General features: G+C 49.3%; 8 protein-coding genes across 8 annotated transcripts; 6 read left to right on the top strand and 2 right to left on the bottom strand.

The window, feature by feature from the left end:
* Nucleotides 1–2,698: 2,698 nt before the first annotated feature.
* On the top strand, nt 2,699–4,490 carry EDB91DRAFT_790254 (uncharacterized protein). Its single transcript, XM_041328412.1, has 3 exons — nt 2,699–3,221; nt 3,274–3,978; nt 4,029–4,490. Exons 1-3 carry the CDS (start codon nt 2,901–2,903, stop codon nt 4,470–4,472), a joined length of 1,470 nt encoding a protein of 489 aa, XP_041172963.1. The 5' UTR covers nt 2,699–2,900; the 3' UTR covers nt 4,473–4,490.
* A 169-nt stretch (nt 4,491–4,659) lies between these two features.
* On the top strand, nt 4,660–7,738 carry EDB91DRAFT_1157679 (Ndufs1, NADH-ubiquinone oxidoreductase 75kD subunit (775)). Its single transcript, XM_041319682.1, has 11 exons — nt 4,660–4,905; nt 4,955–5,038; nt 5,094–5,142; nt 5,202–5,219; nt 5,279–5,302; nt 5,356–5,403; nt 5,456–5,518; nt 5,574–6,801; nt 6,854–7,161; nt 7,215–7,454; nt 7,506–7,738. The coding sequence occupies exons 1-11, from the start codon at nt 4,830–4,832 to the stop codon at nt 7,594–7,596; spliced, it is 2,229 nt and encodes a 742-aa protein (XP_041172964.1). The 5' UTR covers nt 4,660–4,829; the 3' UTR covers nt 7,597–7,738.
* On the top strand, nt 7,739–8,891 carry EDB91DRAFT_1157682 (HIT-like protein). The gene is made up of 5 exons (XM_041319683.1): nt 7,739–7,980; nt 8,030–8,164; nt 8,217–8,278; nt 8,332–8,522; nt 8,589–8,891. Exons 1-4 carry the CDS (start codon nt 7,827–7,829, stop codon nt 8,518–8,520), a joined length of 540 nt encoding a protein of 179 aa, XP_041172965.1. The 5' UTR covers nt 7,739–7,826; the 3' UTR covers nt 8,521–8,522; nt 8,589–8,891.
* Nucleotides 8,892–9,151: 260 nt separating this feature from the next.
* On the bottom strand, nt 9,152–9,831 carry EDB91DRAFT_1252753 (uncharacterized protein; the record flags this gene model as incomplete). The annotated part of the gene is made up of 2 exons (XM_041323551.1): nt 9,152–9,420; nt 9,504–9,831. The coding sequence occupies 2 exons, from the start codon at nt 9,829–9,831 to the stop codon at nt 9,152–9,154; spliced, it is 597 nt and encodes a 198-aa protein (XP_041172966.1).
* Nucleotides 9,832–13,430: 3,599 nt separating this feature from the next.
* EDB91DRAFT_790671 (MFS general substrate transporter) lies at nt 13,431–16,159 on the top strand. The gene is made up of 18 exons (XM_041328413.1): nt 13,431–13,710; nt 13,765–13,802; nt 13,865–13,874; nt 13,921–13,974; nt 14,029–14,055; nt 14,105–14,113; nt 14,165–14,254; nt 14,306–14,487; nt 14,539–14,556; nt 14,612–14,684; nt 14,731–14,781; nt 14,837–14,915; nt 14,967–15,010; nt 15,066–15,363; nt 15,428–15,574; nt 15,623–15,708; nt 15,768–15,957; nt 16,015–16,159. The coding sequence occupies exons 1-18, from the start codon at nt 13,568–13,570 to the stop codon at nt 16,066–16,068; spliced, it is 1,593 nt and encodes a 530-aa protein (XP_041172967.1). The 5' UTR covers nt 13,431–13,567; the 3' UTR covers nt 16,069–16,159.
* Nucleotides 16,160–17,660: 1,501 nt separating this feature from the next.
* On the top strand, nt 17,661–20,279 carry EDB91DRAFT_790887 (Alpha/Beta hydrolase protein). The gene is made up of 10 exons (XM_041328414.1): nt 17,661–18,208; nt 18,258–18,341; nt 18,403–18,432; nt 18,488–18,855; nt 18,916–19,058; nt 19,111–19,184; nt 19,278–19,456; nt 19,534–19,667; nt 19,721–20,140; nt 20,199–20,279. The coding sequence occupies exons 1-9, from the start codon at nt 17,848–17,850 to the stop codon at nt 20,010–20,012; spliced, it is 1,665 nt and encodes a 554-aa protein (XP_041172968.1). The 5' UTR covers nt 17,661–17,847; the 3' UTR covers nt 20,013–20,140; nt 20,199–20,279.
* Nucleotides 20,280–22,413: 2,134 nt separating this feature from the next.
* Nucleotides 22,414–24,598, top strand: EDB91DRAFT_1252756 (Alpha/Beta hydrolase protein; the record flags this gene model as incomplete). The annotated part of the gene is made up of 10 exons (XM_041323552.1): nt 22,414–22,783; nt 22,831–22,914; nt 22,974–23,003; nt 23,059–23,321; nt 23,383–23,424; nt 23,485–23,618; nt 23,671–23,775; nt 23,834–24,020; nt 24,098–24,249; nt 24,307–24,598. The coding sequence occupies 10 exons, from the start codon at nt 22,414–22,416 to the stop codon at nt 24,596–24,598; spliced, it is 1,659 nt and encodes a 552-aa protein (XP_041172969.1).
* Nucleotides 24,599–25,086: 488 nt separating this feature from the next.
* EDB91DRAFT_1338887 (uncharacterized protein) lies at nt 25,087–26,613 on the bottom strand (the record flags this gene model as incomplete). The annotated part of the gene is made up of 5 exons (XM_041325638.1): nt 26,557–26,613; nt 26,051–26,506; nt 25,634–25,726; nt 25,451–25,569; nt 25,087–25,281 (listed from the first exon to the last, which is right to left on the bottom strand). Exons 2-5 carry the CDS (start codon nt 26,190–26,192, stop codon nt 25,087–25,089), a joined length of 549 nt encoding a protein of 182 aa, XP_041172970.1. The 5' UTR covers nt 26,193–26,506; nt 26,557–26,613.

The following is a 26,613-nucleotide window of genomic DNA, read 5'->3' on the forward strand; positions in this document are numbered from 1 at the left end:
CGTTAGATACCCCCGATCGTCGTGGAGGAAAGACATCCACAATAGATTCCGAGCGTGAACATCGACCGTGACGATGTCAAGAATACCAGAAGCAACCGGAACTTGTATCCCTTCTGCGGTTCATATCGACATTCATGGAGCCTTGGGTATAAGAGCTGTTCATGCAGTTTACGCTTCTGGAGGGTGCAAAAGAGATGCCATGTATGTCGTATTCACTGTAGGTGGGCGCACGGGCTTTATGAAAAGGTCTTCCTTCTGTAGGTCTCGACTCTGGCTAGGGAAGACTGGTACACGGGGGCCTGCGATGACCGATTTACCGACGATGGAATATAACCATCGTGGAGGAAAGACTTCGACAAGATATTGATCCAGGCGTACGCACGCACAGAAACCGGAACTTGGAAGCAGACGGCTGTCCGTCACTGCAACGCGCTGTGCTATTGCGTCATGGCTGATGGGAATGATTGGTGGCTTTGCGGAGCAAGAAGAACACGAGGCTACCAGTGCGAAGACCCTCTACCAACAGATGTACGCCAGAGGAGTCCTCTGAGAGGCGAAAGTCCCGGATCAAGGAATCTCAAGTGACCGGTATCACAAGTACTAGTCCTTACTAGTCCTGATAAGTACTGTAACGGGAATATCCGACAGTAGAGCGTTCTTGGTTAGTCCCATTTCGTGTTATCACATTTCATTGTGCTATCTCAAGGTGTTTTCATATCTTTGTCGTGCCTCGGTTTCGCGTCATTCTCGCAGTGCCACCAAGTGGTGACCAAAGGTTCCTGTCAACACTTTCTTGTTTGGCAAAGGCTTTAGAAATAAACAGAGCCAATTTGGAACCAATTGAAGGATCATCAACGGTAATCGCCGAGTCGTAGCCTTCGAACATATACCAACTCCTCGGACGCAGCATCAGCATCATGATCATGTTCGCTCATATGTGATCTGGAAACGAGGCCTCTTGATGCCGATAAGCACGACCAATCACTACCCCTGAGGGTCATAGTGACGATATCAAGAACAGGTTTCGCACAAGAGCTGGCAGGAACCCCGCGGGCCGAAACCAAGTTGAAATACGATACCAGATCTTGAAGCCATTCGTGGACCTGCATATGGTATATTCACGGCGACGTCAGTATATCGCGAATGCCTAACACCGCCGCTCTTCGAGAAATTGCGAGTTTCAGGCTGTATCACAGTCTTGGATACAAAAATAAAGTGGAGGCACAACCAGCTCCTGGATCCCAATAAGGCTGCGTAGTGATAGGAAGAAGGGAATGAGAAAAATAGATAAGGCGACCCTGAAGAGCAACATGGCATGGTGAATAAGGCGGAGCAAAAGAAGTAGACGGTATCATATCTGGGTCAAGAAAAACTCGTGGGTACATGGTCCAGGATTCTTTAAATTGGGGATCACCGGTCAAATCGCCCATGATGATCTCGGTGATTCCCCATCTCCTCCTGCCAATGGAGACATCGGTCCATGATCAGTTCTCGGTGTCTGACGATGACTGCGTACTCAGTATGATTAGTCACGGAGACCCCCGTTGGTTACATTGAAGACGGGCGAAGGTGTTCTGGAGACGGTCGGTTGGTTCATATGTGGCAGATTTGGTATGTAACCCCATACGTTTTTGAGTGTGTCGCTGAGTAGGACGGGGAAGCTGTCCTTGGACGTTTCAGTTGGACGTTTCAGGTGCAGGCTCTGGTCACTGGGTATGCCGGCTGGTGGACCCCTCGATCATCGATCCATATTCGTCTTCTGTTTCCGATGGCGGCTGGACCTTGGTGTCTGTGACAGACATGCCACAATTCAGCTACGTTTCTTATGGCTGCGTTCACCGCCATAGCATAGGCATCGTGCCTTGGTCCACCACGCTCTGCTCTGGGAGCGTGACCATCTGATGGCAGTGCACCAATGTGGAAGGAGGCCTTGCAAGTGCCGGAGCTTCGCCTAACCACCTTCCTTGACTCCCGACATGCTCACAGTGTGATCAGCACTGGATGCTTGCCGACCCGGAATTGTGCAGTACACAGGTGCGCTATGGACGTCTTCCTGATGCCTCGTGTTCACAGCTGGCTAGGTTTGTTCAGATGCAGGCGGTGACTAAGCTTGTAGCTGCATACATTTGGCAGACATATTACTGTCGAGTCCTCTGATATGTAGGTAGCGTGTGGCAATATGTTTTTTCTTTCTTTCTTGGAAAGTGTAAACGCAAACGATACTGTTGCCGAAGGACATCGGCATCCCGCCCGAGTCACGTGCACCATAGATGCCAAGAAGCGCTGAAATGAAACACGATCATTCAAACAATTGCGGATGACCGGGAGTGGGATGTTACTGCAACTTTGCTGTACAAAGGACATCCTGGTATGTCAGGTATGCACGTGTCAGCTGATCATAGGGTTGTTGACTTCATCGGGGCGCTTTGTATTTTTCAATTGAAGCTTTTGAAGAGACAAAAGATGATTGTACGTATAATGCCTTGTTACTTTTCACTTAGAATCGCCATGCTGACGCCGCGTTGTTCTCAGTCTTGCGGGCTGTTTCAAATCACGAAGTCAAATTGTTTGAACTTTATTCAATTGTCAGGACCGCTATAGATGTTCTTCCAAAGATGTGATCAGGAACGTTCGCCCGAATGTGAAACCTCGGCTCGAAATGCTAGCGGGTTGGCCAAATCCTTCCAAAGATACCTTGCTGTACTTTCATCCCGTCTTGTCCTTGATGGATCAAACACGTTGTGGGCGCGTGACTGGCTCGATGCCACCGTAGTCCAGTGGATCTCGGCACGCCAGATGTGGCTCTTTTTGGCCACTGACTGTTTCCGACTGGTAAATAGAGGCCCATCCAGTTCCCCAGTTCCTCAATCTTCTCCTTAACCACTAGCGATACCCCTACTATGCATCCACGATCAGCACTGGGTTCTCCCACACCCTCTGCTGCGAGTCGCCTCTCAGACAGCAGCCGCTCAGATAGCAGCAGTCGTCATTTTGCGCGGAAATCATCAAGCGTATCCGAATTCGAGATCGAGCGAACGCTCAAATTGTCCAACTCATCGCCAAAGCGACCAGGTCTTCGTCGTCATCAATCTGAATATGGCGCAGAAAGTGCTCTTCGTGCGAGCGTGTCACGCTTGTTCGCCGCCAAAGCGCGTCCGTTCACTGTCAACGGTCGCATTCCCATGGACCCAGCGTCCTTGGTGCTATTCTTCCGATCGAAGGTGAGTTGTTCGTGGCATCGATCTATCGTCATGGTCTGAGTTTGATTCATAGAGTGGCATCACGCACTCGCTTGATTACCCCATCGACGTTGATTACGACACACCCCCGGCTCTTGAAGTACTAATCGCAGCATGTAAACCTCATCCGACACCTGGATATGATGTATACCCTGATCGTGAAGCCCTATTCTACCCCGCAAATCTTCCCTTGACTGCAACGCTCGAAATCGCTAACCACCCGATCCTTGACGCAGTGCGCAATGCACTCTTCCCTGCACTACATATGGGGCATTACCTCACGGCCCTGAGAGATAAGCTAGAGGTGATGGTCACTGGATCGCGTATGGCACCCCAGTCTCGTACGTTACGCAACGATGGTAGAGTTGCTACGATATGTGTCACTCTACCCGTTCACTATCGCGGGGGAACTATGATTGTCCGAGATGCGGAAGGGGCGGAAGAGAAGTTCTTCGGAGGCGGAGGCAAACCTGGCGAGGTCCACTGGACTGCGTTCCTTGGGGAATGCGAGTACGAAGTCGAGACCATCCAGCAAGGATGCAGGATGAGTATCACGTACGCCGTGCATCTGAAGACGTACGGCGCGGCAGTCGATCCTCTTATCACGCCGAGCGAGCACTTCCTTGATCTTCTTTCCCCCGTCCTTAGCCTATCTCGAGGACGAAAAGTGGCGTTCTATTTGAGCCAAGATTACGGTGTCAACCCATCGGAGGGCCTCGCCGAATCGTTGGTTCCACATGTGAGTTTGAGCTTACTGCGTGCAGGACTTTATTGACGCAAGGTGACCAGCTTAAGGGAAGCGATTCTCTTCTATACCATGCCCTGAAGGTGTACAAGCTTGCGCCAGAACTACATTGGGCAGCAGGGGGATACGTCTGGCCCATAGATCGGACCGTAGAATGCGGAAATGACCTTCTGGATTCTCCAACAAGCCTATCAATGGGCTTTCCTAGCGCTTTTGGATCACCTGCTCGCTCAGCAAAATCCATCCGTGGTCCCATGAGTTACTACGGCGACCTAGAAGAAGATGACGTGCAGATGATGAAGATCGAAGCTGACAGTCTTAGGATGAGGGTTGAGGAAAGCGGTGCTATCCCCCTTTCTGAAGCGGAAATCTTTATTCTTTCGGACAGGGTTCCCGGTCCGATGGCGAAGGAGAGGGTGCACTTTGTCTCGAATGGAGAACTGGAGAAGCTTATTGTGAATGTCCTGCTGGTTATTTATGTTCCTTGAGGCTTGATGGACTGGGCGGAGGAGGTAATCTGGTAATCATTTAATAATTGGCTGTCTGGAACCGCCGCGATTAGTCGGGACACTTACTATTACTTGTACTTTTGTATCTACTGACTGCAATGACCTGCAATGATAATGACATCTTGAACGCGACCATGTTTCCGGGACGTGTTCGGCACCGTGACAAGTTTGAGCTCCGCTCGAATCGTGTAATACTCGCGATTTCGTTGGTCGCCGTGTATCACGACGAGCACCGATATTCCCCGCATTTTTTAACCGACAGCGCTCGTCCGTGCGACCTGCACTTGTTCGGGCCTCTTTGCACATTTCTTGATCCTCCAGATAATACTTTAACATATGTTACGCCTGGTCTCGCGGCCCACTTCGACGGGGCGACTCGGGAAGGTCGTTTGCTCTGGTGCTTCACATGGAGGTGCGACTGCCATGTTCTCTATTTCATCTCGGGTGTTCATATTTTGTAGGCCGCAGGTCAATAGCGTCCACATCCGCACGTCAAGCTGACATCACTCTTACTGTTGACGGGAAGGAGGTAACGGTCCCGCAAGGTACATACCTTCATGTTTCTTTCCGTGTTTCGCGTTTTAGCTGACTATCGCGCAGGGTCCGCGTTGATTCAAGCTTGTGAGGCTGCTGGTGCTGTGATTCCTCGGTACGTCTTTTCTATCTATCCGTACCACCCCGGTAGGTCCTAACTAACGCCTCATGCAGGTTTTGCTACCATGATAGGTTCGTCAGGATGTTTTTTTCTTACTTTTGAGAAGATGCAGACTGAAAATGCCCTTTAGACTCGCCATTGCTGGTAACTGCCGGTGAGTAGAAAGTTTGACGAGAAAAGAAAGGCATTCGTTAACGCTTGCTCTAGTATGTGTCTGGTCGAAGTTGAGCGTTCCCCAAAGCCAGTAGCATCATGGTATGACAATCTTCTCATTTTATAAGTTCACGCATTTATCACTGATGCTCAGTGCTATGCCTGCCATGCCTGGTTCCAAGGTGTTCACAAATACCCCGCTGGTTCATGAAGCTCGGTGAGATAGTGTTGAGCGGTCTGCATGCCATTGCTTCTGCTCACAAGGTGCGCAGTGAGGGTGTGATGGAGTTCCTTCTGGCCAACCACCCACTCGACTGCCCCGTTTGCGACCAGGGTGGTGAATGTGACCTTCAGGATCAGTCCATGCGATACGGCTCTGATCGCACGCGTTTCCACGAAATCACAGGCAAGCGTGCAGTGGAGAACAAGGATCTTGGACCCCTCGTCAAGACTTCCATGAACCGCTGCATTCAGTGCACGCGGTGTGTCCGGTTCGCTAACGAGGTTGCCGGTGTCGAGGAGCTTGGTACGACAGGTCGTGGTAATGACCTGCAAATCGGCATGTATGTCGAGAAGACCATGGACTCCGAACTTTCCGGCAACATCGTCGACCTTTGTCCCGTCGGTGCTTTGACAAGCAAACCATACGCCTTCCACGCCAGACCATGGGAACTAAAAAACACTGAGTCCATCGACGTTATGGATGCTGTTGGTTCGAATATTCGCGTCGATTCTCGTGGCGTTCAGGTCATGCGCATCCAGCCTCGAACCAACGACGATGTCAACGAGGAGTGGATCAGTGATAAGACGCGTTATGCTTACGACGGCCTCAAGTTCCAGCGCTTGACGACGCCTCTTATCAAACAGGGTGACCGTTTCGTCGCAGCTTCGTGGGAGGAAGCTCTGCAAGCAATTGCAGATGGTCTTGCCTCTTCAGGAGCTACTGGCAACGAGATTCAAGCTGTTGCTGGACACCTTGCCGATACTGAGTCCCTCGTCGCTCTCAAAGACTTGGTCAACCGCCTAGGCTCAGACAATCTCGCACTCGACCAGATCAATGGCAGCGCGCCACCCCCACATGGTGTTGACGTTCGCTCCAATTATCTCTTCAACTCTACCATCCCTGGTGTTGAGGAAGCCGATGCCATCCTACTTGTTGGCACTAACCCACGCCACGAGGCTGCTGTGCTTAACTCTCGCATTCGCAAGAGCTGGCTGCACACAGGTCTCGAGGTTGGCCTCATCGGCGAACGTGCTGATATGGCGTACGGTTACGACTACCTCGGATCAGACTCTAAGGCTCTTGCTGACTTCATTGCTGGAAAGGGAGCATTTGCGGCGAAGTTCAAAGCAGCCAACCGGCCCTTAATCATTGTTGGGAGCGCTCTTGCGGAGCAGCCCGACGGTGCTGCTGCTTACAATGCGTTGGCCAAGTTTGTCGAGAAGAACAAAGATTCGCTCATCACCCCTCAATGGAATGGCTTCTCCGTCCTACATAGGGTAAGGCCTGGCTTTTAACCTTTGAGTTTCAGGCGAATTAACTGCATTTCAGATTGCATCTAGACCTGCGGCATACGAGATTGGTTTCGTTCCCTCAAAGAAGGCCGCTAGTACCCAGCCCAAATTTGTCTACTTGCTTAACGCCGACGAAGTTGACCCCAAGTCTATACCTGCAAACGCTTTCGTCGTTTACCAGGGCCACCATGGTGACCTTGGCGCCTCGCTCGCTGATGTTTGCTTGCCTGCCGCAGCATACACTGAAAAGACCATGACATGGGTGAACACTGAGGGCCGGTCTCAACTAGGTCGTGCCGCTGTTCCCCCACCTGGCGCCTCTCGCGAAGATTGGAAGATTATCCGGTGCGTTGCTATTTTCGTTCTACTCTTCGTTATGCTCAAATTATATTCGCTAGTGCACTTTCTGAGATCCTCGGTTCACCACTGCCCTACGATGATGTCTTGTCTGTGCGTGACCGCATGTGGGATATCTCGCCCACTCTCGTTCGCTACGACACTTCAGAACGGACGTCTCCTGAAGTTGCTTTGGCTGGTCTTCAGACCATAGCAGCCAATACCGCATCCGCGAAGGTTTCTGGCAAGCCCTTCCTCAAGCCCATCTCTAACTTCTATCAAACCGACCCCATCTCACGCGCGTTAGTATCTCGATTTTTTGGTGTACACTCAAACTGACATATTGCTGGTAGATCCGTCACGATGGCACAATGTACGCGTGCTTTTGTCAAGGGAGAGGACCATGGGTTCAGTGAGAAGGGCTCTGAGGCAGCGTATGCATGATGGATGTATACTAATAGTAGGAGTAGTTGCGGCAATCTTCCCATAAATCAATCCTAGACGCCCGTCCTGCCAACATCCTGTTTGCACATGTTTTCATAGTATTCATAGACCAGATCTCACATGGATCTTACTATATTCTACTTAGCGCTTTTGTGCGACCTCAGAACAGCTGCCAACATGAGAAACAGTCTTTGAGCCCCCTTCTGTCCGATTCCCTTTCCTGCATCCTCATGACATCGTTCATCATTAGTGCACATACTAACCGCAGTATACCTACAGAATGGAGAGACGACGCGGACCGTGAATGTCCATTCTGTCGTATTATTGCTGGCGAAATGCCCTCGATGCGTGTGTATGAGGATGATAAGGTCATAGCCATCCTAGGTACTTTGCGCTAAGAAGCGGGCGAAAACCCTACTGACCTCCTTTTCAGATATATTGCCTTTGAGACGAGGACATACCCTTGTTATACCCAAAGCCCATTATTCGCGTTTGTCAGAATTACCCCCAGATTATGCCGGTGCGGTGGGACAGGCTGTAACAAAAGTGGCGAATGGACTAACGAAAGGTGAGGATGCTGTTGTAATTTTCGGTGGGATGTGTTAAAGAGATATGCGAAGCATTGGGTAACACCGCACTAAATGTGGTGTGCAATCAGGAGTATGCGCAAGCAGTACCACACGTACGTGCTAGAATCTTCAAAGCTTGAAGCTCCCTTGACGCTGCGGTGCCTAGGTTCACTATCATATCATTCCTGCTCCGTCATTTAACTCGAGTGCAGGAGTCAATGCGTTGGAGAAAGCGAAGGAGGGTGAGATACCTTTGAGCCGGCGGGAGATGCACCAGCGGGAATTTGAGTCGAGGGAGGAGCTCGATGAGGATGAAGGGAAGGGTCTGGCTGTGAGGATACGAGCCAGTCTATAACGGTACGGGATTGCATTCATCTGGTCCTGCATTGGGACCATATCCTACTTCTTATTGGTTTCCCCTAGTGGAAGGTGTTGGATTCGGGATCGAAGTCCGAGCCGGAGACGTCGGCCGTCATTTACTATTGCATAAAGTGCCATTTCCTATGCTACGAAGTTTTCATCCTATCTCTATGCTAACTACGATCAAGCTACGAAGTCCGAACATCTCAGTTCTTATCGAAGACTGAGATGTAAGCCCTATGTTCCCCGTCACTCAGTATAACGAGCTAATATACCCCGTAGAATGTATCTGTCTTAAACAGGTAGTCCAGCCGTATAGCGCGAGTTCTTATCGAAGACTGAGATAATATATTTGTCTTAACAGCTCTCTCCGTACTCCCGCTCGCCTCTGATCACCAGAGAAGGAAGACAGCCGTTCTTTCTTTCTTTCTCTCATTATGACCCTTATCTTGTTTCCGTGTTGTAACAAAATACTTCCTAAGGAAAGCAACGTAAGAGGTCATCGCTGCCACATTCAAGCATAGTAGTATAAAAGTACAACACAAGGGAGTATCTGGTGATGATGGATCATGATCGACTTCGCAATTCATCTGCAGGAATTTAAGGACTAGTATCGTACAGCACACTCAATGCTGACCGCAGTGGAACGACTCGCCGGTAATCACTTCCGCGAGTTTAGTATTGATGACGAGCTTGTCGTCTGGGAGGAGATCACCCCCAAGGGCGTTGACGAAGTGGAGGTTGACATCAGGGCTGAAGATGAGGCAATGAGTAGAGCCTCCGAAGTGGAACATGCCGATCTCATCCCCCTTCCTGACCCTGTCGTTTTTCGAGACCGTGATCTCACACGTCGAAACCTCTCCCAATCGCCAACGACCAGATTGTCTGTTGGCGCCTATAATGGGGCGTGCACTAGGGTTGAGTTATCGAACGAAAAAGTCATCCCAGGATGTGAAACCAAAGGTTCCGGTGGTCTACAAGCGAAATCTTGCACGAAATCGGGCATCAGCTGCGACCCGTGCGGGCCAAACCACTCGTCCATATCAGTGGTGAGGGTTTTGCGCGATGAAGGGGAGACGAGGAACCTCGTCCAGACTCTGAAGATCTTCTGAATCTGCGCATTGACCTTGGGTTTCTCCACAAATTGCTTCAAGATCGCGTACATAGGAATGCCGACAGGGTCATTATCCGGCAGGCACTGAGGTGCCTCAGCAATTGCTTCGTTGAGAAATTGCAAAAGCGTTGAGGTTGTGTATCTAGGTAGAGCGCCAGATTTCGAAAGAAGCAAATCGGACTGCGCATACATGCTCGTCAGCACCTTCCTCCATCATTCGGGTGAAAGCCGCTGTAACTTCAGAGTCATTAGTGACCAGGTCCTCGAACTCTTTGATAACGGGAACAAGCTGGCGGGGATGACTGCCGGAGTACTTCGGGAGATGTTAGGCCTTCTTCAATTTAATCCAAGCCTTGATAGTGTCGGGATGATGATGGAGCCATGCGCCGCGTCTCTGAGTAGACATACTGAACTGGTGAGTTGTGCGTTAATCGGCGAGCCATGCGACTAGCGAATAGGACTCACAAAATTTGCAGAAATTCAAGATGAGGACGCGGTGTAAGCGTGAAAAGTGGATGTAACTCGAATCGCCCTGGGTGGTAATGTTGTTAGCGAGGTCATCCTCTCGTGATTATCACTCACAAGATGGGAGTAGAGTTGAATATGGGCTGCTGCATCTATCGGAGGCTCCTTTTATACGCTAGGAGTTTTAGCATTAGCCTTTGTACGGTGATGAGCTGCGCCCATCGGACACAGACATGACATGCGTGACAGTTCCGTGGAGTGTGGATGCCTTGTAAACGGTACTCAGCATCCCTGTTCTGGGGTGTCCAAGATATTATCCATGGTGCGAAATCTTACATGGCCAACTATTTTCCACTGAGCATACCCCGATGCCATACCCTTAAGAAGAACCGCGCAATCTAGGACCTGGGTTCTGCACTGCGCAACCCGTTTGTATACCAGGCCTGTCATGGCGATATGAAGATGCATTCTGGATGCGGTTGAAAGTGCGTACCTTGACATCTAACCGAAGGTACAAATGGCAAGTGTCTATGGCGTTCGACGTGTCACCTTCGAATCATACCGTACACGCTGGACTAGTTCCAAGACGATTCAAGGCCACAGTGGATGATTTGCGTAGGTTTTTTTTTTAAAAAAAAACACCCATTTATTGTCGGTCTAGGCTAGCCTAATGTTGACTTTCCCCACGAGTAATAAGAAACAAAGAAGCGACAAAGAAGAAATGAATACGCCCCACGTACCTTCGTTACCTATGGTATCAAGCCAGAAATCTGATGATCATATCATACTAATAGTAAGCAGAAAGCAGAAATCGCCCAGAAAGTGGAGATAAAACTTGTAGAGACGAAGACCAGGTGTTCGGCGGCGAATGCTGAATCAAGTATTATGAGTACTAGTACGCAATCCTTGGTCAGATCCAACCCAGACCACCGAGTTGCATCCGGAGATTCCTTCCCGTCTAACGTTCTTGCGAATATCTATGCCTGGCTTACTGAGCAGCCTTCGTACGGCTTATTGTTATGGCTCTCAGGAAGAAGTGGTGTATATGATGCTGTACATGGGGTTGCTGCGTGCCGTTCATATGAGTGGGGTTCAAGATAAGTGAGAAGAAATTAACGGACAACAGCCAATTCAACCAATATGCAATCGATCTTGTATCAAAAATTCGTATAAGTCAACAAGATAGCAGACCCGTACGGGCCGTTCTCCTCTTTATATAATTAGTAGGACCGGGACTCCGATGGAGGGTTCTTCCGTCCGCCCTGCATTGTGGCCATCAATTGACGCACAATTGTGACGAAAAGGTCATACAAATTACCTCTAGCGCATTAACACCCGTATATTGTGGCCACCGCCGGAAAGTTGATGCATCCGACAAGTTGGTCTCGCGCTTCAAGAGGGACTCCAAGCCTGTACGGTGGGTAACGGCACGGAAACCAACTTCCAGGCCAAGTATAGATGAATACCCAGATATAATGGAGGTATCTAGCTTACCTAGCTGAGGATTGATTTCATTGTGTTATCATGCCCATTGCCATTGGTCGGACCACGATGTTGAATGCGATCAAAGATGTCACCACGCTGGCGCCGTAGTATCTCACAACCAGACCAGAAAATCGTTTTCGAATTTAGGCTAACCAATGCGACCGTTGAGACAGGCTCGTTTTGCGAGCCCCATGGGGATCCCCAGACAACGAGAACAACCTACACGCGTAGAGTATATCTACGTATGTAGTAAGCAGAGATAGGTGGTTTTTTCTTGTGTGGAATTTATTAAGTATGCGCTGAGGGCGTGTACAGTGAGTGTCTAGGTTGATCGGAAACTTCCGCCCTGCGGGCGGTCAAAGGTTCAAGTTGCCTCCCCGGCGCCGCCTCACGTCAAATCTACCGAACATTGATGCATAGCGTCGCCATGAACAGTATTTGTATCAGAATCGGCAAGTGCCACGTACTCATGACGAAAAGATTCTGCTCGCCGCTGCATTCAAGAACATCTACGTCCTTGTGCTCGTGCCATCATCTCGTCCCTTGCCCCACCAACTGTATCGATTGCTTGACGTTGTTTTGTCAAAATATGAACATGCGTCCGTCCGTTAGGTCTTTTGGTGCTGGTGGCTTTCGTGTTTCCTTCAACATGACGTCCAGTAAGCGTAAGCGTACGTCCCCGTGTCGAATCTGCTGGCCGCAGCGAACTGAAGGTCTGTTTCTTTTTCTCAGTTCTATAACTCATGAAAGCTGCAGAGTGTATCCATTACCTTCCGTTGCAGTTGCCTGATATTCACAAGAGGACTTTATAGGACCTTCCTCCGATTGTGGAACCTGAGATGCACCTGGGTGATGTCATGCCGTCTGCTGCCCAAGCATGAACCCTCGCTCAATGTTTGCAAAAGTTGGGCATCTTTTGCGAACACGGATGAGTCCCGTCATGTGGGTGTGACAGTAGAAGGGTGCAGGAGTGGAGAGGGGAAAGGATTAAGAAGTGGTGCGGGAGGGAAGTGGAACTAAACGCGACCGCTGACCTTGCTCAGAAAGTAGTTCAGCACTCAACCGAGCGTCTAGTGCTCTCGGAATTACCCTTCTGCATAAGGAGGAGTGCATGCCCGTCCGACACTTCCGACGCGAGATTAAATTTCAAGACACCAAAGCACCCATGCACCATCGAGATCTTGAATATGTACGTCGTTAGACTAATTAATGATTATATTGTTTGTCATGTATGGATCACCGAGGTAATGACAAGAACTCACCCTTCTCCAGCCCTTTCTGTCGACATGATATAGGTGTGGACCATGATCCTATCAATTGTATACGAAACAGCTTTTGGCATGAAATGTATTCATCGAGCTCGGGTTTGTCCTCACCTTCTGTACTATGTGTTCATTTTTTCTTACGTTCACCGCAGAATTATATCCTTCACCGAGATATAAAAGCTGCAAAAGGCTTGATCCGGATAGCAGATACATTCGGAGATACGTTCATGCACATGCCAGCTCGGCCTTCGAGGAAATTTGAACATCAACCAGTCGGAGAAAGTTTGGCAATTGTGCGGCACTCCGGGCCTACCAGGGCGCGAGGGCGTAAAGATATCCAAGAAGCTCAGATCTGCGTATGCAAGGTCAGCTGTTATTTGCACGACGCGTGCAATTCATGCTTAGCGGTGGCTTGTAGGTATGGTCGCGATCTATATAGACCTGGACGCAAAGTCCGCGCCAAGTCTGTGCAAACCTCAGGCAGACTTGCCAATTCCTGGGTGTCCTCGGTCCTCGGATGTTTAGATTTGCTCTCGCTACATCTTTTTAAGACAATTTTAATGGGGCAATTCGATTAGAATCACCGCAGGACCAGTCCCAGAATGTACCTGTGGAGTTTTTATCTCAAAGAGGCGGATTAACTTGTTGTGCAAGTTGCAAGCACTGGAAGCTTCTTCCTTCAAAGTACGACCACCTCATCGCATCCTCTCAAAATGAGTTTGAAATCCTCCGGTGTTGCATTCAAGGACGAGAAACATGCAGGAGTCTCCTTATCGGCTAAGGATGTTGACACTGGTGCTCAACTCGTTGCTGGGTTAACTTCAGCTCTTGATCCCGATGAGGCTTTGAGAATAAGGTGTGCTGTGAAAATTGCATGCATATCAACATGATTTGAAAGCCTTCGTTTCAGGAGGAAGATCGATAGACATATCATGCCTTTGATGTGTGGTGAGTTCAAGTTCGCTGTACTCAATTGATTAAATAGATTGCATCTGATGATCACTGCCCAGTTCTTTACTGGTAGGTTGACTATATTCACTACAAATGAGCGCTTACATGCACATAGGATCCAATTCATGGACAAGACAACCTTGAGTTATGCGGCCATCCTTGGAATCCAGTAAGGATTGTGTATCGGGACTCACTCAACCCCAGTACTAACATTTGTTATCAGACAAGCCACGCACCTGACCGCGAATGAGTAGGTCCTTATTCTCAGATCCGAAAGTCTGACGGTCAACTGTCTTCAGGTACAATTGGTGAAACATATGTATTAACCGGGGTTGCATGTGCCTGAGAGGATCTTTCAGGCTTGGCACAGTGTTCTATCTCGGCTATCTTGTCTTCGAGTATCCCCAAAACCTTGCCCTTCAGAGATTCCCGGTCGGGAAGTGGATGAGGTAGGCTTCACAGGTATTATCGATGTGAAGATCGATGACAGCCTGTGCCAGTATCAATATCTTCGTTTGGGCAGTTGTACTTGCATGTCATGCAGCATGCAAAAACTTTATTGAGCTTGTTGTTGTGCGCTTGTTGCTAGGCGTATGCGAAGGGTCGATCACTGCTGGATTCTTGATTGTTAGCTCCATGTTCTACACGCGGACGGAGCAGACACGGCGGGTTGGTTATTGGTGTAAGTTCCAGTTCCTAAACAATCCGCAAAGTCAACTAATAAATTACCTAGTCCTGATGAATGGCACTGGTGCGTTTACTGAAATGCGATGCTTGATGTTGCCGACTAAGCCAGCGAACTCTAGCACAAATCGTTTCTGGTTTCATCAGCTTTGGTGCTTTACATATTAACACCAGAGGGTTTGAACCATGGCAATGGTGGCATTTATTTCTATCACTCCCTATTCTTTCTGATAGATCACAGGCTCATGATTATGACCGGTATAATGACGTTGATCCTTGCGCTCTTATTCTGGTGAGTTTATTCACGGTTCCTAGTAAGTTGACTAAGACATCCCCGCGTGATGGAGGTTCTTGTTCCCCGATTCACCTACGAACGCCTGGTTTCTCACTCCCGATGAGCGGGCCAAAGCCGTGAAGCGCATCGAGGCGCGTCTGTCAAAGGAACTGATATCAGCCCTTATCTGACAAATAGCACAGGACAACCAAACAGGTGTAGAAAACAAACACTTCAAGAGGGAGCAGTACGTATTAGACGCAGTTATATTTTTTCATTCGTCCTTACATACGCATCTCTAGGATGATTGAAGCCCTGACTGACCCCAAGTCATGGCTCTTCGCCCTCTTCTCGGCTCTAGTCAATGTGCCTAACTCATTGACTAACCAGCAATCACTCATACTCGCTTCGTTCGGATTCACCTATCTACAGACGACTCTCTTGTCGTGTGTTCCTGGTATGATTGTGATCTTGGCGATATTCAGTGGTGTTCGGCTTGCTACACGACGGCCCAATTGCAGAGCATATGTTACGGTCATGTACTTCATCCCGGGGTGGTCGGGCATCCTGCTGGTTAGCCTACTTCCTTGGTCGGATCAGGTATGTGGCTTGCTTCCGCAAGTCTACCTGGTTATCTTTAATATCACATATCACACGATATTAGGTTGGACTTCTTTTCAGCCAGTTCCTGAGTGCGTGTGATGCCCGTAATGTGTTCTGTGCTCATCGCTCCGCAGTGGGTGCCACTGTGCCAGTATTTGTGCTGTCGTTGTCGTGGCTGAATAACGTGACTGCTGGCCATACGAAGAGGGTATGTACTCCGTCAATTATTGAGCATGCTCCTTAAGTGAACCTGTAGATTGTTACGAACACCATCATGCTCTCGGCTTACTGCATTGGCAACGTAGCTGGTCCCTTCATGTGGAAGGCACAATACAAGCCGCGGTAAGTACTTCGACTGACTCTAGAAAGGAAGGTTCGAAGTAACAATGATTCATGTGCAGTTACCACATCCCGTGGGCTGTCATTGGCGCATGCTACATCGTCTGTCCGATACTTCTCCTTGTCATCCGTGCCGTTCTCGCCCGAGAGAACCAAATCCGCGACGCAGAGCCTTTTGGTGATACCGAAGAGGAGTACATTATAGAGCGAATATCAGAGGATGGAAGGCGTGTAGAAGTCAAGGTTGACAAGGTGTGTTCTCCAAATAGATGCTTATCGCGTGCAAGATTGATATTCCACCTGCATTAGGGATTCATGGATTTGACGGATAGGCAGAACAGGGACTTCAGATATGTTTTGTAACATTAAGCATGCCTGATTGTTAGTACTCCGATTCGTATTGCCAAATGTCAATTATCGTGTTCATTGATAACGCAACCTAGCTAATAGGTGGTATGCTAAGAGTGCATAGTTATGCATTGATGTAATATTATACAAGAGATGTTGTATCCACCCGTGGCGGCTCGGAAGTGCGAGTCAAGGTTGACTTAAGGTGCTTACCTCTAGGGCGAAAGTGCTCGCCAAGGTACCAACGAAAGAAGAAGCATTAGCCTATCAGAAAATGACATCATTTGTACTTCACATCGACCTGACACTGAATATCGTGACCCTCAGGACTGGCTTTGTGAGAGGGCCATCGGGATCCAATTACGCTCAATCTGAGTCAAGTTCATTATGCAGTGTGCTTCCTGGCGAGGTAAATCAAAAGTCGTGGAGGACACAGACTGAATGCCCGACCTTACCCATATCATGGGACTGGTACTGATATCGTAGTATTTGAAGTATTTATTGTTGATGAATGCCACCTGCCTCACAGAGGGCTTGGTGTTTCGACCTCAAATGACGGTGAACAGAGTATGACGAGCCTGCTGCAGAGAAATGTGCAGCACTTACCGTGTTTTATCTCAAGACTCGAGGGACTCTTTCAGGAAAACCTGTGCACGTAATCTACTACTTCCCCACAAATTGCTTCAAGAATCAAGATTGCGTACGTAGGGACGACGGTGATTGTTCAGCAGGCACTAGTGTTGCGGATATGATCCATGGTATGAGATCTGATTCTTCCATGGGCACTACTTCTCCACGTAAACGATGGAAGGTTTGACGTCCCTCGCCTGTGAACAGACCCCTATAGCATCAGGCTTAAATCGCACGGATCCGAATTCTGCGGCGAGCGCACGGCGGGGCCCATTTGCGCGCCTGTCATGACAATACAAAAAAAAAATTGCATTCTGCACGCTGTTGAATGGGAATGGAAGATGATGGCATTACACACCTGACTCATCCTAACCGAAGGAAGGTTACATTACATAAAAAACTTATAGAAATGAAGATCAGGTTTTTGGCGACAGTGTCATCGGATCCAGCTTATGCGACTAAGCGACAGGAGGCGTCACCGTTCTGGAAATTTGATTATGCCCGCGCTCCCGAGCAGCCTTTTAAGTTATGGTTCCATGGATGAAGTCAGTGCCACAAATCGTTTCGGATTATCCGAACCAATCCAGGAAACCACCGCGATCGACCATCACTTTGGAGACTATGCTCAGAACCCCCGTGGGGGTTCATCGATCATCCCCACTAGGCTCGAGGAACACCATCAGTGGGTCGGTGAGTTCTTGCTGGCGATTATGCTGATTCGAGAACAACTTACACATTACAGAAGGAATAGGCGGTCCAGTACAACTTGACTACAGGAAAGTAAGTTGTGTGGAATTCAACTTCTAACACCGCAGGCATGGTGTAACGACACGGGCGTCACGATTGCCAGGATAAGCCCCTTCGTTTACTGTACGGTTAAACGTCAAGTAATGGAAGTGCACTGAATTCCGGCGTTGTTCCGGCATGTTCCATTTTTAGAAGAACCGCCACAAATCGGATCAAGTCCAGACTCGGAAGTTCAACATTAACTTCGAGTCTTCGACTGACTCGACTTTGCCTCCATCCAGTTCGCCTGGCGCGTCGCGCAACATTATAAATTAGAGTGTGTGATGCAACCTGTACTTTATCAATCGACTTTTACCCTGGGATTTAAAAAACCACACTTACAAGGGCGGACGACACTCAGATCTCCTGTACTCAAGAATGCTCAGCGCGATTTTTACGTTGCTGAATCTTGGCTCATTCAATAATCTCAATGGTTTTTTAAAACAGACACTGCTTGGCCACACGGTCGACCTGGGACATGAGATATACGGAGGCAACCAGCTGTACCCAAAGGTCTCAAACACGGTTGACTTGGGATATGTGACATACCGAGGCAAGCTGGATGAGACATACCCAAACACGGTGGTATACTTTGGGATACCGTATGCCGAGCCCCCTGTAGGCAACCTGCGCTTTCGCGCCACAGTCCCTCTAAATACAGAGCGTGTGACTGAAGAGGTCAACGGGGAGGTGGTCGACGCGACCGAGCCCCCTGCCTTTTGCATCCAAGGATCACTTTGTATGTGCGATTGCTGTCCTTAGGATTTTTTCTGACCTCGTGGCCTCAGCTGGGAATGTGGGAGGAGCGGGATCGGAGGACTGCTTGAATGTCAATATCTACACACCCCTCGGTGCCAAAGAAGGTGACAACCGTATGTTTTAGATTTCCTGTCCTAACTTGTTTCGTTTTCTAATATCAATGGTTCTATGTAGTGCCTGTGTTGTTCAATATCCATGGCGGAGGTAATGTCATATTCTCAAGGACGGCCGTACCCGTTTATTAATCTCGTTGCAACAGGTTGGGTTGAGGGAAATCCGACCAACTGGCCATTTGATCACTGGATCGAACAAAGCCCGAATGTGATTATCGTGTCTGTTTATTACCGTTTTGGTTCCTTCGGCTTCCTGGCCACTCCTGAGTTCACTGACCCCGCATACGGCGACTTTAATGCGGGGCTCAAGGACCAGATCCAGGCACTCAAATGGGTCCAGTCCTACATCAGAAAATTCGGTGGCGATCCAAACAAGGTCACCATCGCCGGACACAGCGCCGGTGCCATCTCCGCGGAACTGCACATGATTACCAACAGGACCGAAGGGCTGTTTTCTCGTGCTATTGCACAGAGCGTGGTCAGGTTGCCCTTCCCCACCCCTGAGCAACAGCAGGTATGTTAAGCGCCCTGCCAGACTGCCGAGATCCACTCCCTATCTAATGCCCATTAACAGCCCCTCTTCGACATATACGCATCGCTTGCAAAGTGCAATGAGGGTTCGGTGGCAGATAAAATGACATGCCTCCGTGATGCAGATGTTAGTGCACTTGCACAGGCGCAGGATACAGCGCCAATTGCAGCAATCATTCAGGGAAAGTGAGTTCTGACCGCTCTACGCGAAGCATTTCCGCAGTTGATGTTGTGGCAGGCCATATAATTTATTCCGCCCCGTCTTGGACGGCGTGCTGATTACTGAGCACCCTACGACAAAGTTCCAGTCCGGTGAATTCGCTCATGTTCCGCTTATAGTTGGGTATGTTGATCTCGAGTCATTTCGGTCCCGCGGTCCCGCTGATGTCAACATCGATAGTTCAGCATCCGACGAGACTCTTACTCCCGGGAACTTGGATATCTCTGTAGGACTCAAGTCATTTTTCCCGTTATTGACAGACACAGACATTGAGGCGTTCTTATCGCTATACCCACCCGAGGACTTTCATTCTGAGTGTCATCGGTTCAGGGTGGCCACAGGCGAACCTAATGTGTTGTGCTCTGTGAGTCTAAGCCTCACACCACTGTGCAGTCCCTTGAGTCATGCTAACAACACCCACATTTTATTTGTACGCGTCAGGGTCAGGCTATGGGCATCCCATCCTCGCGATATTCGGATACTTGGACTTATCGGTACAACACGCCTAACCCGAGATTCACCCTCGTCCATCATGCTGCTGAGATGTGGATGATGTTTAATGGCACCAACACTGGGTAAGACACAGTGCACACTTAATAGGCACAGGCTGATAGATATGGATTTTTAGTCCGAACGGCACTGCGGAATTTACACCACAGACGGACGCCCAAAAAGCATTCGCTTCCGAACTCATTGCTTATTGGCTTTCGTTCGTGCGCACCGGCAATCCGAATACTTACAAGCTACCCAAATCCCCAGTTTGGGGGAACTACAATGAGTCCGACCCAGTCCGGATGGTTCTGATGCAGGACCTGAAAAACTCGGTGGACGTGAGTGGTAGCTACATGGAGGGACAACCTGCTCCGCAGACTGCCAGGTGTGCATTTGCAATTAGCATGGCGGAGGTTTGTCAGAATTAGGCAGAGTCGCAGTGACTCTCGTCGAATTGTCAAACGTTTCGCGTGTTTCGGCCAGAAAGTTGGCTGCTTGTACGCGCTTGCTCATTGATCACATAATCGGAGTTCTCGTCGAGTTCCTCTAACGTCGTGTTGGTCATCTCTGTATTATCTAGTGTATATATTGTAGACGTACTCACTGGATTATAGTCATTTCTAGATCCTACTTGTGTTGTCATGATTGAGTTGACTTCGCGCCTTGATCCCGAGATCTCCAACACATTTACAATTACATTGTTCTCCCCAAGGTGGACGAAGCCCAAAATGTATATATAAACGGACAGACGAAAACACATGTAAGTTCTTAGTCTCAGCGCCCTTTGGCACTGACACTAATAGCATTTGTCGCTAGTACTGTCAGATGAGTACTTCAACTTACTTATCCGCTCTCGAATTCCAGAGAAGGAACGACTGTCTTCATTCGATCTAGGGTATAGCGCGGGTATAACACACCGCGAGTATAGGGGTCACGGGTACGGGTACGGTGTAGAGATTTGCTACCCGTGGCCACACCGTACCCGTCCGCACGGCATACGGGTATGTTCACGGGTAGCCCCCTATCTCCGAGGCTATTTCGCGGTGTTATATTTTGGTCTCTAGTAGTAGATGAGCTCGATGACTACCTGCGGGCCGCGGCAACCAGTGGAGAATACCAAAGACCCACTGCAGTGGTTGGTGCACCGCCAAAAGACGTATCCAAATCTGCACCGGATGGCACTTGATTACCTGGTAAGTTGAGCGCCATCACTCTCGCTGGCATAACAGCTTATGCGCTGCCCACCATAGCTACCTCAACTGCAGTCGAACAAGTATTTTCGCAAGGCCGGCACCTTCTACATTTCACTCAAAACCGCTTGTCTCCATTATCGACCCGCGCATTCCTGTGTCTTGGTTCGTGGCTACGCTGTGATCTTGTAGCGCCAGAGGACCTCTTGTACTCGCACCCATAACAGCACAACCATTTGCAGCCTCCGTGTCATCCAGTACTCTTGCCTGCCCAACCTAAGCCTACCACTCCGCCCTCTCGCACTCACCACACCCCCAAGGACATCGCGAGCATCCTGGAAGGAGGACAAGGAGGCACAACATCATTGTGTGCTACAACTACATGGGGAGGATAGCAGGAGGATGAGGGCCTTTCAGGCCGGTTTCCCACAACACAGAAACTCAACCTGAAAGCCCTCCTATTAGCTCTGAGATACTCGTTCGGGAAATCTGCGCATTGACTGACAGTGGATGAGTAAAGATGGTGTGGGACGTGGGCTTCTCTACAAATTGCTTCAAGGTTGTGTACATCATGGGGGACGGTCATTATCCGACAGGCACTGAGGTGCTTCAACAACTGTTTCAGATATGGTAGGGAATCTTACATGTCCAACTACTTCTCCACGTAAACAATGGAATGTTTGACATGCCTCGCCTGAGCATATGTACTTCACCCTATAGAGCAACCTTGAACCGCACGGATCCGAATTCTGCAGCGAGGGCACCGAGAAGCCCGTTTGCGTGTCAGTACTGCCACGTCTGTCATAACGATAAAAAAAACTGCTTTCCGGATGCCGTTGAATGGGAATGGAAGGTGATGGCATTGCGCACCATGATTGAATTTGACATCCCAGATCGATTCCTGATCGAAGGTATTCGTACTTGCCCTCATGAGCCTTGAAGATATTATTGAAACATTGTTACAACATCTTCTGGAAGAAGGGAACCGCTCTCACATACGGAATGTGGTTCATGTTTCATAATGTTAGGTATTTAGTTGAGCCCGTCGTCCCTGTTCAGTGCTACATATGAAGGATGTCATGTTGAGATTAGAATCTTAGACTCCGACTCGAGCCCATCCCTTTCAGAATTCCAGAAATTTTAACTCAGGTTAGTCTCCGCCACAAATCGCGGGGAAACGATTACGACTATTCTGCTCAGAGCCGCCACCCGTGACACCTGATCCCCCGGACGAAGGCTAACAGGAAGTATGTACCCTGAAGTAGTACCTTGTTCACCGGCTACACAGGTGTGTCTGCTGACCCCGGTCAAACTGAAGTTCATTGCCGTCCAAATCTGAATTCGAACTGTAATTTCCACTTCGCTTCGCTCCAGTTCGACTGGCACTATAAAGAGTGTGTCATGCAGGCGGTACCTTGTTCACCGGCTGCACAGGTGTGTCTGCTGACCCCGGTTAAACTGAAGTTCATTGCCGTCCAAATCTGAATTCGAACTGTAATTTCCACTTCGCTTCGCTACAGTTCGACTGACACTATAAAGAGTGTGTCATGCAGGTGGTACTTTATCAGTTCGACTTTTACCCCGGGGTGTTTGATTTAAAAAACTACGCTTGCAAAGGCGGACACCTATATACTCAACAATGCTCGGCGCAATTTTCGGATTGCTGAACCTCGCCTTATTCAAGGATTTCAGTGGTGTACTTGAACAGATCCCACTTGTCCCCACGGGTGACTTGGGATATGCGACATACCAAGGCAACCAGCGGTACCCAAACGCGGTTAACTCGGGAACCACGGTCGACTTGGGATATGTGACATACCAAGGCAAGCTGGACGAGGCATACCCAAACACGGTGGTATACTTTGGGATACCGTATGCCGAGCCCCCTGTAGGCGACCTGCGCTTCCGTCCAACTGTCCCTCTAAATACAACACGTGTGACTGAAGAGGCCAACGGGGAGGTAGTCAACGCGACCGACCACCCTAACTTTTGTATTCAAGGATCACTTCGTACGTGCGATTGCTGTCCTTGGATTTTCTTTGACTCCGTGGCCTAGCTGGGAAAGAAGGTGGAGCAGGATCAGAGGACTGCTTAAATGTTAACATCTACACACCCTTCGGCGCCACAGAAGGCGACAACTGTATGTTTTGGATGTCCTGTCCTAGGTTTATCTGTGTTTCTAATTTCTCATTATTGTAGTGCCTGTGATGTTCTTTATCCATGGCGGAGGTAATGTCGTGTTCTGAAGAACAGCAGTACCTATTTACTCATTTTGTTGTGACAGCTTTTGTTTTTGGAAACCCGCCCACCTGGCCATTTGATCATTGGATCGAACAAAGCCCAAATGTCATTATCGTGTCGGTTTATTACCGTCTTGCTTCTTTCGGCTTCCTGCCACCCCCTCCTGAGTTCGCCGACCAATTTGGCTATAATGCGGGGCTCAAGGACCAGAGACAGGCGCTCAGATGGGTTCAGTCATACATCAGCAAATTCGGTGGCAACCCGAACGAGGTCACCATCGCCGGGCACAGCGCCGGTGCCATCTCTGTGGAACTACACATGACTGTCAAGGAGAGCCCACCGCTTTTTTTCTCGTGCTATTGCACAGAGCGTCGTCAGATCACCCCTTCCCACCCCTGAGCAACAGCAGGTATGTTGAGCGCACAGCCGGACTACTTGGATTAGTTCCCCATCTAACGCCCATTAACAGCCCCTCTTCGATTTCTACGCAAGAGAAGCAGGGTGCGATCTGCCTGATGCGCTAATGAAAATGTCATGTATCCGTATGGCAAATGTCAGTATGCTTGCAGCAGCGCAGGATGCTGCATTCCAGGAATTGTCCTTGTGAGTTCTGCCCGCTCCATGCGAGGGATCTCCGCAGCTGACGTGGTGGCAGGGAATACCGTTCATTTGGTCCTGTTGTGGACGACGTGCTGATTACTGGACACCCTACGTCAAAGTTCCAGTGCGGTGACTTCGCTCATGTTCCGCTTTTAGTTGGGTATATTTGCACCCTAGTCGTTTCGGTGCCGCGCTCTCGCTGATGTCAACGTGGATAGTGCAACATCCGACGAAAGTCTTATTCCCGAGATGTTCCCTAACATCTCTGTGGCACTTAAGGTATATTTCCCATTGTTGACAGACACAGACATCCAGCAGTTCTTGTGGCTATACCCACTGGACGACTTTGATTCGCCGAGTCAACAGTATCAGGTGATCACAGGCGAACTTTCTGCGAGATGTAATGTAAGTTTCAGCCTCTCACTACGGTGTAGACCCTTGAATCATGCTGACAATACCCACGTTGGATTCGTACGCCTCAGCCCCAGGCCATGGGTGTCCCATCCTCGCGATATTCGGATGACTTGACTTGGACTTATCGGTACAACACGCCTAAACCACGCATCGAGTCCAACATCATCCCAGTCGAACATGCTGATGAGATCTGGATGATGTTTAATGGCACTAAAACTGGGTACGACACGCAGACCATCCTAAAAAGCCACATAGGTTGATAGAGACGATATTTTAGTCCCAACGGCACTTTCACATTCCAACCACAGACGCTAGCCGAACGCGCATTCGCTTCCGAAATCATTGCTTACTGGCTTTCCTTCGTGCGCAGCAGCAAGCCGAATACTTACAAGCTGGACAAGTCTCCGGTGTGGGGAGCGTACAACGAGTCCAAACCAGTCCGGGTGGTTCTGATGCAGGACCCGCAAAATTCGACGAATGTGACTGGTAGCTATATGGAGGAACAGCCTGTTCCAGAGACTGTGAGGTGTGCATTTGCAATTAGCAAGGCGGAGGTTTGTCAAAATTAGGCAGGGTTGTAATGGCTTGTCAGATTGTCAAACGTTTCGCGTTTCAGTCACGAAGTTAGCTACTTTGTGCATTGTGACGTAGGGTTCTTCTTTTCCTCTAACGGGTCATCTAGTGTATGTATGTATATCTTGTACGCGTACCACATTATGGTGATTTCTTTCAGAATCTAGATCCTAGTATTGTTGTGTTCGAGTACTGTCGCCCCTCGATCCGTGCCAAAATTTCCGGCACTACCACCTTGTTGTTCCAGCGTGTATGAAGTCCAGAATGGGCTAGCACATTGCGAGTGCGAACCTGCCACAATGAACTGCCTCCAGTGTTATCATACAACACAGGAATATATAGGCTGAGCAATAGCTCTAAGTCGGGACGTCAATCAAACACGAGTGAATAAGTGGAAAATGTTTATCGTAGCAATCAACCCCTGTACAGTGTATAAAACAGATTTCCATTCTAATCACGCTGTCGACATCATCATACCTACCCCCTAAGTACATCCAGCACCTCCACCTCCACCCCATACCCAAGCCCAAGCGCCCTCATTCCATCGCCCACAAACGCTCCCCCTAACCCGCTCACACGCCCACCGCGCGAACTTCAACACCTCCTCATCGCGTAACGAAGGCGGAACATGTGGTGAGAGCGTTATTATCAGCTGGGGCGATTTGGATGCGTCCATCCCCTTTGCCGCGTTGAATTTGAAGGAATCCATCCCTCTCGCAGCGCCGAAAAACGAGAACAAAGAATTAGAAAGAGAAGGAGAAAGTGCAGATCGAGCCCGCAGCCCCCTGTCCAAAGGAGAACGACGATTGTGTTTGTGTTTGTGTTTGTGTTTGTTCGGGCGAACATACCTGCCACACATGCAGAGCAGGAAGACTCGTGACGTGTTCGTGTCTCTCGATCTTGCGAACGACGCGCCAGAAGGCTTCCATTTCTGCTTCTAGTCCGTTTGTGCTTTTCGTGCCAGCACCTATACCTCATACCGCTCACTTTACGCCTATATCACTCACACCACCGTTGCCTATGCCACTCACGCCGCCTAGGACGATAGACGCTGTAGATGCGACGTGTGTGGTGATAATGACTTGGAGGGTTGCTAGCGAGAGATCGAAGGGGTGTGGCGTGCGCTGTAGGGAGGGTTAGTGTGCGTCGAGGTTTATAGTTGAAGGTGGATCGGTGAAATAAGGGAGAGGGTACGGGGGGGTGTGTGTTCGTTATGGGAGTGTTGGTGTTAGTTGTTGAATGGGGTGGTGGAAGATGGAAAGGATGATGGGAATGGGGGTGCGCGTCAGAAAGCGGATGAAATCAGTGTTCAGACAAACTCAGAACGAAGATCATTCGCGCACCCAATTCCGAGAAGAACGAATAAAAAAAATGAACATTGAGCAGAATAGGAACGAATGAAATGGGATGGCAGACGAAAGAAAATAACGGCACCGGAAAATACACACCTCTAACTAACACGTCATGTTGCTCGAACACAACAGAAGTTGCGAAGAGCGAGCAGAGGGTGAGTATAACCAGGCCAAGCGGATATCGAAGTTTAGAGTACGATGTCATTGGCGTAGGAAGTGTTGGTAGACGGGCACGCATATATCCGGCATAGGGCAGATCGTACTGCAATTCCAAACGCGTCAAATACTACCCAATACCCTAGGCTCGTACACGCCAAAGACCCGATCGCCTATCCGCGGACCCAGACCAAAGTGCCCAAGCAGAAGTGCAGCACGCATGCAAAACGCCATCTTTGCAAGAGAAGGCAAGGGAGAGGGTGCTGGGGATGCAGAGTTGAAGCGAGGGGTGGCCATGGTGCCTGTCGTGATATCGATGTTGCTATGCTAGAGCTTGCACTATCACTGCCTTGGAGTGATACGGTCGGTCTGTAGGTGTAGTTCAAATGAAAGATTCTGCGTAAGTAAATATACCGTGACGCCAAGCTGGTCACGAGCCTACCCACTTCAATGGCGTTTATTGGGATGTCATTTACTTACGACTCCTCTGGTGCACACCACCA

This window comes from Suillus paluster, assembly GCF_016628075.1.
Source record: "Suillus paluster strain FC165 chromosome Unknown EDB91scaffold_72, whole genome shotgun sequence".
Classification (NCBI taxonomy): Eukaryota; Fungi; Basidiomycota; class Agaricomycetes; order Boletales; family Suillaceae; genus Suillus; species Suillus paluster.